The following is a 15,120-nucleotide window of genomic DNA, read 5'->3' as shown; positions in this document are numbered from 1 at the left end:
GACTATGTGGCTCTGAGGAGGGTCTCTGCTCACTGCTCAGGGCCTTCCACGCCAAGCCCAACAGGCGGTTAAGAATGGCGGCTCCTAGGCTAGCTCACTCATCAGACCCCCACAGAGCCCAGCGCCACCTCTGATGGGCTATGTGTCCTGGGGAAAGTCACCTCCCTTGGAGCCTCACTCTATCTGTCCCAGAAGGAAAACAGCAGCCCGGAGCTCGGAGGGTTGTGGCAAGGATGCCATAAGGTCGCGTGCGTAGAGCGCGGGAGGTACCCAGCAAGTGTGAACTGCTATTTTATTGTGGTTTTGTGATTGGGTCATAGGCCTCCCTTGGAGTCTTATGACAGCTAAGAACTCCCTAGAAAAATATACATATGTTTGTACACACAAGATTTTGAATGCAGTTTTAGGTGAGGTTTGTGGACAACTAGGATTCCTAGACCACAAGTTAAGAAACCCTTATTCAGATACTTTAAAAAGCGCACGCATAAAGACACAAATCCTTTGCACACTCTCTGGCAGCAGACTCTTATGCGGTGGTAGAGGTCAGTGTAGCCACGGTGCCAAAGGCTCCCCTCCTGCCCTCGTGACCTGCCAGTCCCCACCACCACTGCCTGCCCCTGTGGAACTTAGTTCCAACGCCAAGACGGCAGATGCCTCTCTGGCTGAGGTGAGGGCAAGTGCAAGGGCTAGAGCGAGTCTCTCGGGATGCTTGTCTTGTTGGCAGCATTAAGGAACTTGGAGAGAAAGGCTCTAGGCTCAGTTGATGTCGAAACGTCTAGAGCAGCGGTAACCGAGCCTAAAGAATCCATCACTCTCGGGCTGTGTGTTGGCCTTCCAGCCACTGCTGACAGAGACTGTGGGTTCGGTCACCTCCACTGAGCTGGAACCAAAGACCGGGCCCCTCACAGCTAGCCAAGCAGGTGTTTAGACAGCATGAGGGCTGCACCAGAGGGTGTCTGGGGCCTACTGTGTGGGGGGTTGAAAAGAAACAGATGGAAAGCAAAGGCAGCATGTGAAGTCACGTAGGGGGTCTTTGAGGAGAGAAGAAAGCGGAGACCAGGGACTCTTGCCGGACAGTATAGTGGTTAAGAGCAGAGGTTCAGGAGTGTCCAATGTGAGTTGGATCCCAGCTGGGCCACTTGCCCAACAGGTGAGCCTGGAGACATTGCTTAATCACCCTGAGCCTCAGTTTCCTCATCTGTAAAGTGGGGATAGTGATGCCCACCTCACATGATTATTGTGAAGATCAAATGTGAACATATATGAACATATCTAGCACAGTGGCAGGCTCTAGAGGGGCTTAAAATGGGACCCGCCATTGTCATCTTCCTCATCATCACCATCCTCACTATCCTCATCCTCCGCTGCACTCCCTCTATTCAGCACGTGGCAGTCCCTGGGGCCAAAGCAGCCGAGGCAGAGCTGCCAGAGCCACCTTCCCCAAGTGTAACTCTGACGGTCTTACACATGGGCTTAAACCCCGACCGCCTCCTCTCCGCTCTTTGAGAGCCCAGCCCTCTTAGAGAGCATTCCAGGACTTGAGAATCTGATGGCTGCTCAGCACTCCACACCCCACCTCCTTCACCATCAGTTCCACATTCCAGCCACCCTAAACTATTTGCAGATTCACAATCGGAACTTTAAGGATGCTTCTTTATCTGGAACAGAGTGAGTTCCCCCACTCTGCCTGAAGACCTCTCAGTTGTCATCCTTAACAATCTGCCCATGTATCACCACCTCCAGGAAGCCTTCCCAGACCATCCCTCCCTGAAGCCTGAGTGTGTTCCCGTGGCTATTGGTATCACACTGTATTGATTCCTTAACTGAGTCCTCTAATTATTTCCTAACACAGTGCCTGATATATTAGCATGTCCTTGATACAGTGAGTTCATGAATGATTCAGTGAATGAACAAAACAGTAAGACAATGAAGGAGGCAGTGAGTTTAGCAATGGTCAGCAGGAAGTTTTTCACATTGAAGACTCTAGTAAAAGCTTAAATAGCTCTGGATAAATTTGTTTCAAATGAATTCAACTAAAAATCTATTTATTTAAAATTCCTATTCTGAAGAACCAGCCGGATTGCCCTACGAACATTTCGTTTACAGTGTCACAGTTGCTGCTCCTTGAGCATTTTCACACCTTAGGCATCGTTTGGGTGTCAGTCTGCTTTGGAGCATTTTCAGACTTCTTTAGTCCATTCAACTAAGGGCACTTCTGAATTATTTGTCTAAAACAGGGCTTAAAATTCTAAAAAATTAGCGAAATAGGGGAAAAAAGGTACTCAAAGATGAAACAGAAAATGCTTAAAAGACTCTGAAATTGGCCTGTGAGACCTGAAATTTAAATTTTATCAATAGTCATCAAACGTGCGATATTAGGCAAACTGAGCATTAGAGAATTTCCTTTGGAGAACTGGCTTTTCCCCAAGCAACTGAAGTCCCTGATGAAGATTTCTATCTGTGAGACAGGGACAGAGCACACCAGAGTCCCCAAGAGCCTCTGATCCAGGCCCCTAATGCAGCCTTCGGGGCTCCACCCTGGCATGTACCGCGGCTGGCAGAGCGACGCTTAGTGTGTCCTCAGCCCGCGCGGGGCTCCTACAGGAGCCGTCCAGCCTGAGCGACCCCACCCTCCCGCTTCCTTTCCATTCTCCAGGCCGTTGCTATGATTTGTAGGTGCCAGCATCTTCCTGCCCTATTTCTGCTGAGCCCAGAGGAAGCAGGGCAGTCCAGGATTTACATTCCACAGCCCTCTGATCTCTAACATTGTGGATGGAAAGGAGCAGGAGATAAAAACGGGTTTTCTCCCTTTTTCTTTTAAACTTGGAGATTCTTCCCAGTAAAAATAACTCACATATGCACAGGCGCCAACCTGCGTATTCATCCATTTGATGAATGGGTTTTTGAGCACATAACATATTCCAGGCACTGCCCCGCCTCCACTTGCACAGGTGCTGCATGCACACACACACATTCACACACCTGTGGTAAACAGAAAAGGTTGTATTGTTAAACCAGTGGGACAGTGGACTAATTAAATGGACATGATCGAGCTTTCTGGAAAACTCACTGTCAACTGTTTGACCTGCTGTCCAATACTGTGATCTGTACTTTTTCTAAAGTTTCAATTTCAAATTATAAGTCTCTGAGCTAACTCAGGTAAAAAGAAAAATTTAAAACCCCATCCACATCTTCCTTAGAGGAAGAAAGTTCAGAATAAAATAAGTCTAGACCCAAAAAAAAAAAAACCAACTTGACTTCTCTCCTTGGGGCTTCTCACCAATTTTAGAATAACCTGGAGCCAAGTTTTAGAGCCAAGATTTAGGTATCCTTGAACCCCTAAAGTTGTGAAAAATTGTGTGCATATTTCTGGGTCTTTTCTTCCTATTACACTCTTACTAAATATTCAGCTCCAGAAATGCAGAACCACATGAAAGTGGGAGCAGGCAACGTGCATGTGCCAATGAAGAGCAGTGCATGGCAGGGTCAGCTCGCCCACTTGGTCTTCCTCTGTTTCCTGAGCTGGCCTTTCCCTGTTTTTTCTGGGAGGGTCCCTCCCTGTTATTTTCCTCCCACAATCCCAGGCTTCTGCTGTCTCCTGGCAGAATTCAGCTGCCACCACCCAGCTACAGAATTCAGCCTGCAGAGAGCTGTCTGGGCATGGAGCCCCACCAGGCAGCAAGCGAGTGAGACAGAGGCAGGGGCCAGGAACATGCGCTCCAGAGCAAGGGGAAGGCTGCACAGCCTCGTGGTTGTGGCTGTTTGGGGTGGGGTGGGGAGAGCTGCCTCTCTGACCCCTTTTTTGTAGTCAGGAAAGGGGCCTTCTCCAACTGCCCACTTTCTCTCATGAGCACGTCTACCAACAACCATGGGCAGAGAGCAGAGAAAAGACACCCATTTGAGAGTATGACAACAGTCCTGTGGGAAGCAGGAGTGAATGTGGTTTCTGGATTCCACTGTTTCATGCTATCCTTGTCACTTTTTATGAAAGAGAATTCCTTTCTAGATGTGCCTTAAATAGATTCTATTAGTTTCCTGTGAAGAGCTGACCTCTGAATGCCTTTCACGTCTCTGCCCACAAGACTTCTCCAGGAGGAGCCTGTGCCATCTGAAGGAACCTCTCCCTCCACTTATTCCCACCACAGCACCTGTGCAGGTTCCTGGGACACTTATCTCTGGCTGGAGTTCTTGTGTTTAATGTCAGTTCCATGAAAGCAGGAATGTGCCTGGCTTGGTCACCACTCTATCCTCGGCACAAAGAACAGGGCTTGGCACAGAGTAGACGCTCAGGGAATGTTCACTGAATAATCAGCTCATCCAAGGTAATAGCCATGGTTGTAAGTTCCTGTCTTTGGGTCCCAAAAGCACCCACATAGATAGACTCAAGACAATATGGGTTAATAGCAACTGACACAAGAGACAAAGTGGTTTCAGTTGTCCACAATCTCAGAATGAATCAACAGGTTGGTGTAGTCTCCAGAAAAGCTACTTTAATCTTATGCTGCAATAATAAAAGTAAAGTTTCTAGTGTTCAATATCTGACATTCAATGAATAATCATGATACCCAGCACCAAACCCTGTTTGAGGTTCTGAGAATAACATAGTAAAAAAGCACAAAGTCCTGCAGCTGGAGGGGAGTAAGCAAGCAGAAGAGTGGTGGGAAAAGGCCAGGTGAGGTCGTGTGGGGCCTTGTAGGCCTGGTGGGGATGACAAGAAGGTGGCCCCAATGTCTCTGCACTGATCGGTCCACACCAAGGGATGGCTCTCAGTTCCAAATGATTCCCACTGTCGCTACGTACTATCCAGCGAACCCACAGCCAAGGGAGCGGGTTTGGCAGAATCAGCGGAGAAAGAAGACCCTGTTGAGCTTGACTCTGTTCTGGCACGGTGAAGAGACATGAGAGGTGTAGGACGAGTGGGGGAAGGAGAAACAAGCCGGGGCTGAGGAGAGCCACCATGATAGGGCCCTCGCGTTCATGTCAAGGTGGAGGGCAGCTGTAGGAGCTGAGGAGACTCAGTTTGGAGAACAGCAGACCTGGGAAGGACATGTGGAAGAGGGATGAGCCTGATCTGCTTGGAAACTCTGTGTGGCCCAAGAGCTAGAACCAGCACGGATGGGCGAGAGCTCCCAGAAGGCGGATTTGGACTCGTCTAGAGGAGACTGCCACACCAGTGAAGCCCTCCAAGACTCAAGCAGTGGGAGGGCAAATCCCCATCACTGGAGACGTGCGAGTGTAGACCGGATAGTAAAGACAGAATATATATATCAGGTATGCGTATTATCACTGTTTAGTTTGACGATCAAGTCAGAGTTACTCTCTTGGTTGCCAGCACGTCTTTGAGGGTCTGTTGGTGCATAGAACCCACCCCTTCAATTAGTTCACCCGAGTCTTCCAGTGGAAGTCTGAGTCTAAGCAGATAATGGAACTCGCATGCACGCCATTTCCTGTGTAGCCAGAGCAGCAAGGCCTACCTTCCACCGCACACAGCAGGAAGCTGGGCCTGTCTCAGATCTGGGCAGTCAGCTGCAGGCCAGGGCAGCTGCGAGGCTGCTGAGGTCTGAGGAAGGAGCCCCGCCTCAGCAGGTGTCACTCCAGCAAACACCCAGGTAATCCACCTCCTTTCAAAACCGTGGAGATGAAGGGCACTCTGATAAATCACTCCTCTTCTGAATCCTCCGAGGGCCTGTTAACTCTTCAGGGGGACTTTTTGCACAAAGGACAAGTAGCAGTCAAGGCTGCTCCTTAAGCCCGAAATTCTTTGCGAAGTTCTCTCTGCAGATGACTGAGCACAGGGTCAGATTGCATCAAAGCCACTGCAGATTCCAGGGCTCTGTTGTCAAACTCAGGTCACACGACTTTGAAAATGTCTGCATTTTATCCTTTTAGAGTGAGGATTAACATGTCTGTCAGGCTGTTACAACCATCACTGTTCTGAAGAGCTAAGAATGTTAGGGGCAGTGAGAAGTGTGCCCTCCAATAAAAATTAAAAAAAATGTCTTGCTCAAAAAGGCAATCACTCACTAAACAGATTCTTAACACTGCTGACAGAGAGGGTGTTCAATAAGGCAGAACTCACCACTTTATTAGAAATTTCACCAGCTATGACCATGACAGGTGATGGTAACAGTAGAAATGGTCACGGCCAATGACTGGTCACTTCCCTGCTCAAGAACCTCCTGTAGCTCCCTAGATACTGGGCCCCATTCCTCAGGAGGGTGTCTGGAGACCAACAGGGCCCAGGCCTCTCTGCTTCACCAGGTGGCCCAGCCACTCCACCACCAAGCCAGCTCTCCTGCAGTCAGCGGTCAGACTGCTCCTGCCATGTGCTAGGCCTGGGAAGCCCCGGCCTTTGTCCTCAAGGAATTCATGTTTGCGTGAGGATACTATGCCAGCAAACAGGAAGCAGTCAGAGTTCAGATTTGGGATGCCAGCAGAGATGCAGGAAGGGCCTGACACAGCAGGCAGGACTTGACAGAAGGCCAGAATGGGGGCTCCCTTGGCTGGCTGAGTGGACATATCCAGTAGTAGGTGGAGGCGGGAGACAAAGGCCCCAGCAGCCCCGCAGCCAGGCCTGGGCTGGAATACCACCCGGGCTCTGTGCAGCTGTGTGGACAGCGCCCTGCATGGGCCAGCGTCCTACCTGAAGCACTGCACTTGTGTCTGTTTTGCTTCCTCCAAACCATAGGAAGTTCTCAGCTGCAAGCAGAGGCGGCAAAAGCTGAAGATAAGGCCCCAGGGGCAAGTCTTGACGGAAGGGTGATGAGGTGAGAGGCAATGGGAAGATGTCCCAGGCTCCCTGTCCTCTGGCGGGACAATTCTGAGGCATGTAATACTTGGCTCCTCGGGGCCCCCAGAAGACAGAGCCTCAGTCACCCAAGTGGTAACCAGCCCAACGATGCCCTCTTCTCTGGCTTTTCTCCCTCCACCGCCTCTCTTTTCTGATTCCCTCACCTCTGCTCCTTGGGATCACCTCCCAGGTAAACTACCTGCTCTCACATCCCTGTCTCAGGGCCTGTTTTGGGGAACCCACGAAGGCGAGGATTTTCAGCCATCCTGAGTTACAGGCCCTGCTTCGCCCGCCAGGCGAGAGCTTCCAGAAGCAGGCAGCTCCTCCTCCTGAGGTCTCTCTCCTGGTCTCCTCCGCCTCATGCCAGGAGCCACAGCCCCTCCTGCAGAGCAGGGTGGTGACTGCTCAGAAACGGTCACTAATAACCATAGCCACCAATTACTGAGGGCTGTGTGCCAGGCGCTGTGTTGAGAAGCACATTCTCTCCCCTGATCTAAGACTCAGCCACCCCAGCCCCAGTTCCTAAGCAAGAAAACTGAGATCTCACATTTCCTCTCGCAGATCACCTGGCTAGTAACAAGCAGGGGTAAGAGTTGAACCAGGCCTGTAACATCAAGGGGTCTGTGTTCTTAACCATTGGTCCACTTATTCCGAGAGCGAGATGAGACCTGGTGGGTCTATAGAGGAGAAAGATTCTTCACTTGTCATTGTCTTGACAATGCCCCTCCCAAACTCCTCCAGCTCTGTCCTCTAACTGTCACAGTGGGGTGGTGGTCCCCGGGAGTCACCCTCAATTATCTGGAGCCTGGAAAGCAGTGAAAACTCTTGAGTAATTAAGTGCTGATGGGACACCAGAGAATATATGCCTTTCAGGAATAGGGACAATAGGATCTTAGCCCTTGAAGCCCAGAGGCAGGAGAGGACTGTAAAAGGGGAGCTCTTCTCCCTCCACCCCCCCAGGAGGAGGGCAGACAGATGGAGAATGTGACATGGGCAGGACCAGGTGGGGGAGGAGGGAGGCAGGGTGGAGATGAGGAGGCAGGATGGAGATGGGGAGCACTGAGAAGCCCATGAAGGGCCCTCGCCCGCCCTTCCCACTCTTGCCTCAGGATTCTTATTCACCGAGGACTCAGTACCTGGGTTCCTGGCTTCAGCGACGGCACAAGGTCTTTGATCATTTTGGCTTCAGAGACTGTGACCCCACCCACTACGAAGAAGATCAGGAGAGGGTGGTCGCTGGGATGAGGCCGGCTCACCTGCAAAACAGACACCCGCCATTGTCAGACAGATGGCATCATGCAGGGCACTGTGCAGCTGGGCACCATCTCCACTGCACCTCCACGGGGACCCCAGGGCTGCTATCCCCATAATGCAGGTGAGATACATAACCTTTACAGAGACCAGGATTTGTTAGGGATAAGATGTGGTAGCGGTTTATGGATCCATTGACGAGGAAAATGCATAACATGTCACCTTATTACATCCCTTTAAATAAATATTCTATTGAAAGAAAAGTTAAAGGAGTAGGGGCTATTAAATCAGAAGAGAAGGCTAAGGGGCAACTATATCTTCCTTACCAGCCTTCAGGTCTCAGCAGAAACGTGCCCCTTCTTTGTTACATAGCTCCGTTTATTTCCCTCAAAGCACTTGCCACAGCCTGTGCTTATCATATTTGTTTGTTTGTTTGCTTCCTTGTTGGCTGTCTCCCCTACTAGAACATAAGCTCGATGAGGCGGGGATCTCATCTGCCTGGTTCGCTGCTGAATTCCCAGCTCACCTAGTGTGGTTTCTGGCACATAGTAGGTACTCAAGAAATGTCTGTGGACTGGATAAATAGTCAAAGTCCTAGGGAAGAGGAGGGAGTAAAAAAGATGCAAGAGACTAGGCCTACCCTCGAGGAGCTTACAGTCTTGCCCAGACTTCATGCCTTCACCTTCTGCACACCAGCCTTAGCTGAGGGCCTACTGTGTGTGGAGTGTTCTACTAGAGGCTGTGGAGAATTCCTCCTGATACTTTATGATTGCACCAATGAAGCAAAGAATACTGTAAACTAAAATGAGAATGACTCACAGTACCCCTCAGGAAATGCAAAATGAACAAATGTTGACTTACTGGCTAACTAAAGGGGACAGGAGGGGGTTCCTGAAGACACTGTGTTTTGAGCTCTAGCTGGAAGCCAGAGTTGGTTTGGTGAGGAGAGGGCAGGCAAAGTGGTGTGAGCTACGTTCTGGAGGCAAGCAGTCACCGGCTGGGTGGAGGAGGCTGGAGGCCCCGCCAGGACAGAGCAAGCATGGAGTCACTACAGGAAGGATGTTGGCAACTGCACCCATGGCCACTGGAGCCAGAGGTGGGAGAAACAGGCTTGACTCCAGCAACACGAGGGTAGGTGAGTGTATGCACTCATTCACACTAATGCACAAACCACCTTCTGGCCGTGGACAGTTCCCAGGAACAGTGGGGTGGGGCAGCAGGCCGAGAAGAAGCCCTTTCTCTTACCTCTGCTCCAACTCCTTTCGCAACTGTGTTCTTTTGGCTTCCTTGCCTGAATATACCCACTTTTCAACATCTTATTTTAAAAACATTTAAAAAGGTAATACATTAAGTGTTTCCAGTTACATAAATTACTCCTTGGCTACTAGAGAGGAAACTCAGAGTGGAAAGGAAGGAAGGAAGGGGGAGCAGGGAGACAGGGAGAGAGGAGGAGAGAGAGAGACAGAGAGAGAGAGAGAAAGAAAGAAAGAAAAAGAGAGAAAGATCTAAACTTTTTCAAAATGGGTGGTGGTGAATAATGGAAAAAGTTACAAAACTTCTTTTTTTAATAAGATTTTATTTTTTTTTCCTTTTACTCCCCAAAGACCCCCGTACATAGCTGTATATTTTACGTATGGGTCCTTCTAGTTGTGGCACGTGGGACGCTGCCTCAGCGTGGTTTAATGAGCAGTGCCATGTGCGCGCCCAGGATTTGAACTGACAAAACACTGGGCCGCCTGCAGTGGAGTACGTGAACTTAACCACTCGGCCACGGGGCCAGCCCCCAAATTTTTGATCTTCAGCAAAAGAGCCTTGACTCCTCGCCCTCCTCTAGCTTCCTGCCCTGTAACTCTCCTACCCTTGACTGCATTTGTTGACTGCTTGCTTCCACTCCACGTACCATACAGCCATGACAATCTTGCTTTGGTCTCACTATCCCCCTGGATTTTGTCTCACTGAAGTCAACAATGGCCAGGACACTTCTTTGTCTCCATTTCACTGGTCATTTCTAGGGCATTTGTCACCATTGATGACACCCTTCTTGGCTACCACAATAACTTTTTTGTTGTTCCTTCTATCTTCCTGATGGTTTTTTCTCAAATTTCTTTATAGGTTCCCTTCTTGGTCTGCCCCTTTAAGAGTTGATGCTACTGAGGGCTCCATTTGGCCCCTTGCTCTTCTCGCTTGACACATCATCTCTGAAGGACCTCATATCCCTTCATCTACTCACCTACTCACATGCCTTCAAGAATCTTTTATATACTTCCCAAATCTATGTCTTTAGCTCAAACATCTCTATTGAGTTCCTGTGGACATCTGTACCCGGATGCCTCTCAGGATCCTTAAACCCAACAGGTTTCAAATTTGATGCATGATCTTCTCCTCAAGTCTATTCCTTCTCTTGACTTTCTAAGAGCATCACCACCTTCACAGTCACCTGAGAGTCATCTTAGACTTTGCTGTCTCTTTCCTCTCTCAGACCAAGTCCTGTTAATTCTGTCCCTTCATATTTTATTGATCTCTCCTTTATTCCCACTGTCCCTGTTCTGGTCAGGCTCTCATTTCTTCTTCAGCAGGTTACTGCCACTGCCTTCTACTTTGTGTCTGTGTCCCTGGTCTGGCCATCCCCCATCCATTCTCCTCATTCCTGCCTGAGTAAGCTCTCTAAAATGCAAGTATTTATTATTGAGCAGTATACTAAATATTTTTGTGCACCATCTTATTCAATTCTTGAAAATCCTTAGGAGGAAAACACAATCATTGATGTATTTTGCAGATGAAGAAATTGAAGTTTACACATGGTAACTAAATCACCCAGGGACCAAACTCCAGAGGCTACACTCTTAAACAGCCCTCCACTCCATCACATGCTCACTTTCTCCCTGGAGAGTCTCCTAGCTCTGAGGATAAAGCTCAGATTCCTTAAGTGAGTATATAAGGCTCTCCTACTGTGGCTCTGCTGTATGCCTCTATTTTCACCTCCTCTACACACACTGTTTGCTGGAGCCATTCATAATGACTTGAGCCAGGCCTTAATGCATGGTATTTGTTTTTCTGGAATGTTTTGCTCACCATATGACATTTTATTGAATATACACACTGAAAAGTACATTTATCACAAGTGTTCAGCTCAATTTATTTTCACAAAGTAAACAAACCTGTGTGACCAGCACCCAGGACAGAAAGAAGCAGAAAGCCAGTACCCTGGAGTCCTTCTCATGCCCTGCTCCTGTCACTACATGGCCAACTGTGACTACCATCTTGACTGCAAAGACTCGACATTATACTTTGCTTCTTTCACTCAAATATATGCCTTGGAGACTTTCCATATTAGTAGGAAAGATCTGCAGCCTGCAGGAATTTGTTGGGACCATACCAGTGGGTTTTGGCACCTGTCTATGTCCACGACATTGCAGTTGGAGTATTGTCTGCATCATGTTGTTTTATGTAGCATACATAGTTTCCTGTGCATAAAGTACTTTTGCTTCCCCTTCTTTACCTCCTTCCCTCTTACTGGCTTTAAAAAGCATCCTCTTCTCTAAAAGGTTCTCCTTGATCATCTTTCAACTCCTGCGCCATGACCCAAATCTGATAGATGCTCTGCCCTGGCCTTGTCAAACGGGACTGCTACCTTGATATACCTGCCTGTCTCTTCTCCTAGAGAGCAAGCTACTGGAGGTAGGGACTGACCATCTTTATCTTGGTATTTTTGGCTCTGATCTTAGACCTAGTTTACGGTAAACTTTCAGCAAGTGTTGCATGAATAAAATGAATGAATGAATGAATGAATGAGATCCACAGGGTAAATGGAAATGCCCTTCTTTTCTTTGAGATCTTTTAGAAACTCTCTCTGCTTTATGTCTGGTTCTTCCCGGCTGAGTAAGTACCAGCCCTACAAACTATTGTTTCTCACGTAATCCTGGGACAGAAATACAACTGGCTCCAGAATTTAAGCGGTACAGTATGTTCCCAAAGACATATGCTTTCCATAAGAGAGTCTGGACTCTGAAGTACATTGCGAGAATCTTGGAAGGATGTATTGAAAGATGAAAAGGAAAAACGTCATGAACAGCAACAACAAAGAACAATACCCTGCAGCTAAGGAGCTGAGGGAATGTTGGTTTTGGTACAAATAAACGGGTCCTGTTAATGCATGTTGCTGTTTGCTATTTTGGTTTCTGTTTAGATTTAAGTTTTGATACCAGACTTTCCTTTTAGATCCTGTCAGGTCGGCAGGCTATTGGGAAATGGAGTCTTTTCAGTCTCTTCCATCAGAATAACACATTCCTTATAATCAGCCACACACGGCTGAGTCCCGTTTGTATGCGAGCTCAGGGTGTAAGGTTCTTTAAAGATGAGATGTAAGAATCATTGCTGCCATCGCAAATGCACAGATTAATACAGCACATCAGACTCACTCTCTTTCTTCACTTTCCAAACCTTCGCAGGCTGTGATTTTAAGACAGCAGTTCTGGTCAGAGAAGACAGTTTCTCTCCACCACCCATCCCAGCCTTTGAAGCAGAGGCTGCCAAAACCTCCGTAGCTGTGGGCCCTGAGAGCGCTCTTTGATGTCCTGATTGGTTTCCATGAGAAGGGTTTCAGCTGCTTCCGGTTTCTCTGGAGGTCTCTAGGAGTTCTGGGAATCCTGCTGCTGATTCTCCTCCACCCAGTTTCTCTTTCTGTGTGACTCACTTGTCCCCAGCACGGGCAAGGGTCAGGTCCCCATTTTCCGATGACGGGCAGGAAAGGTCAGGTCCCCAGTCTCCAACAATGGGCAGCAAAGTGCAACAGGAGCTTTGGCCTGAAGGGCAGGAGGCCCTGAGAACAGCCATGCTGCCTTGGAAGATGACTTGGTAATGGCTTTTCTCCCAGCAGGAATTAGTAAGAGCACTGCCACTGCCACGGGACACTTCAGGTCTAGCACTGTGCTTTTCACTCATCCATTCAGCCATTCAACAATTATTTATTGAGCAACTACTGTGGGCCAGACACTGCTCCAGGCATCAGGGATTCAGCGGTGAATGGACCAGAGAGGAATCCCTGCTGTCATAGCACTTATATTTCAGTCGGGGAGAAGGACACAATAAAGAAGCGAATGGCAAGGGGGGAAGGTGGTAAGTGCTATGGAGGAAAATAAAGTGGGGGGTAGGGCAAGCATTGCTTCCTGCATCCTTAGAAGCCACGCCCTAGGCGGAGGCTCCACTTTACAGACAGAGACCGTGAGGCTGAAGGGGTGACGAAGCTTGTCCAAAGTCTGCCAATCAGTGAGCTGCAGGGTTGAGATTAAAGCCTGTCTCTCTCACTGCAGGGTGAGATGCATTCCACACCCCCATTTATAAACAGATCCCTCCAACTGAAAGCACTTTTACTAGCTTTCATCTCCTAAAACTCTGTACTTTTAGTTCTTTAGCAACATCAGCCAATTACCAGCATCCTCATGGGACTCACTCATTTAATCACATTACAAAAGGTTTCCATGCTGCCAGAGGTTTCTGCTGTTTGGCTTGACCTCCTTGCCACATTTGCTCCAGTGGATGGCTTCCTCTTCTGGAAACTTCCCCCCATGCCCTCCACTTTCTAAGCCCTCTCAGTTTCTCTCCTTCCTCCCTGGACTCTTAGCGGGCTCCTCTTGCTCCATCTGCTCCATTACACGCTGCCTTCTTGACTGCTTGGGCCTCTGACCCCTGCTCTTGTCCCAATCCGCTTTCCTGGGTGACCCCATCCCCGTCCACGGTTCATGCCTCATACATGGCAGTAGCCGTAGATTGCTACTGTCGGCCCAGGCTCTGTTGAGCTACAAAGCTAAATCCTAAAATGCAAGTTTTCTTCTTCTCCGTTCCTGTTTCCCAGCCAGAGAGAATGTTAACAGCGTCCATCCAGTCATCTGAGTCCAGGCAAATGACCCTAGACAACATCCTCTCATTCATTTCCTCATACAGTCAGTACCCAGTCCTGCCCTCCTCTCGTCCTACCTGAGCTCGCACTCTCATCTTCTCACCTTCCCTCTCCAACCTGATGCCCGTCCAGCCTCATATTCCCCTCTTTCACTGCTGCCAGGGCGATCTTCACAAATTATAAACTGGTTATATATCCCTAAAAAACATTCAATGGCACCTCTTTCTTTTTGGTCAAATTTCAATCCTCTAGCCCTTTGTGATAAGCTTCTGCTTATCTCTCTGTCTTCATTTTGCTTCACCCGCTACATGCTACTCTTAGCTCCAGCCATTTGGAACTGCCTGTAATTCCTTCGATGTACCATGGCATTTCGTCACTTTGTTCCTAACTCCTACTGCTCTGACAACGTTCAAGTCCTCTGGGAAGCTTTCTCTGACTCTCTGATTGAGCTCCTCCTTCTCTGTGCCCTCATATCCCATCTGGCACACCATTTATCTCTCCTCCCTGCAATCCTCAATTTTCTTGTCTGTCTCCCTAATAAACTGTAAGCTGCACAACGTAAGCTAGCCAAGGCAGGTAGGGTATCTTGTTTGTCTCTATAGTTTCCTTACCTACAACAGGGAGGAGCACACGAAAGAAGCTCTCAATAATTGCTCACAGGCAGACAAAGTCCATAGACTGCCAAAACCAAGTTTTTGTTTAATAATTCCTACCAAAGTCCATCTCACTAGAACTTATGGATCATATTTAGCTAATCTTAGACAAAAATCAAACCCTACCTCATCGTATGGGGCATAATTAAGAAGAGAATATAAACAATGATTATAAATAGTGCTGCAAATAGAAATTCCGGAACGTGTCCTGATTTAATCAACAAAAGCAAATGCCAAGAGGTTTTCCTCTCGTCAGAAATGCCATTAAGTATAAGGGACCTAAGCCAACAGTTCATCTCTCTGAGTCTCGCTTTTCTTATGTAAACAATGAGGAGCCGGACTAGATGCCTCTGCAGGTGTCTGTCCAGCCCACATGTGAACAGTCTCCCCTACGCCTGTGGTCATGGGTGGGCTCCTGGCACCGTGTAGTTACAGTGTGATTCTGCTCGGCAACCACGGTTGTATGGTCCAAGAATGGATCCCTGACCCAGGCTGGGCCAACTCAGGACCCTTCCCTGGGAATTAAGACT

At 48.5% G+C, this 15,120-nt stretch overlaps 1 protein-coding gene across 1 annotated transcript in view; it reads right to left on the bottom strand.

Moving 5' to 3' along the window:
* SCFD2 (sec1 family domain containing 2) overlaps positions 1–15,120 on the bottom strand; it is a 393,579-nt gene that overhangs the window by 3,604 nt on the left and 374,855 nt on the right. Inside the window, exon 8 of the mRNA XM_014853490.3 lies at positions 7,927–8,046. Within this exon, the coding sequence (XP_014708976.1) occupies positions 7,927–8,046 (120 nt within the window). The remainder of the gene's footprint in view (positions 1–7,926; positions 8,047–15,120) is intronic.

The sequence above is a fragment of the Equus asinus genome, chromosome 3 (genome assembly GCF_041296235.1).
Source record: "Equus asinus isolate D_3611 breed Donkey chromosome 3, EquAss-T2T_v2, whole genome shotgun sequence".
Taxonomy (NCBI): domain Eukaryota; kingdom Metazoa; phylum Chordata; class Mammalia; order Perissodactyla; family Equidae; genus Equus; species Equus asinus.
This window is presented reverse-complemented; position numbering and strand designations above follow the sequence as displayed.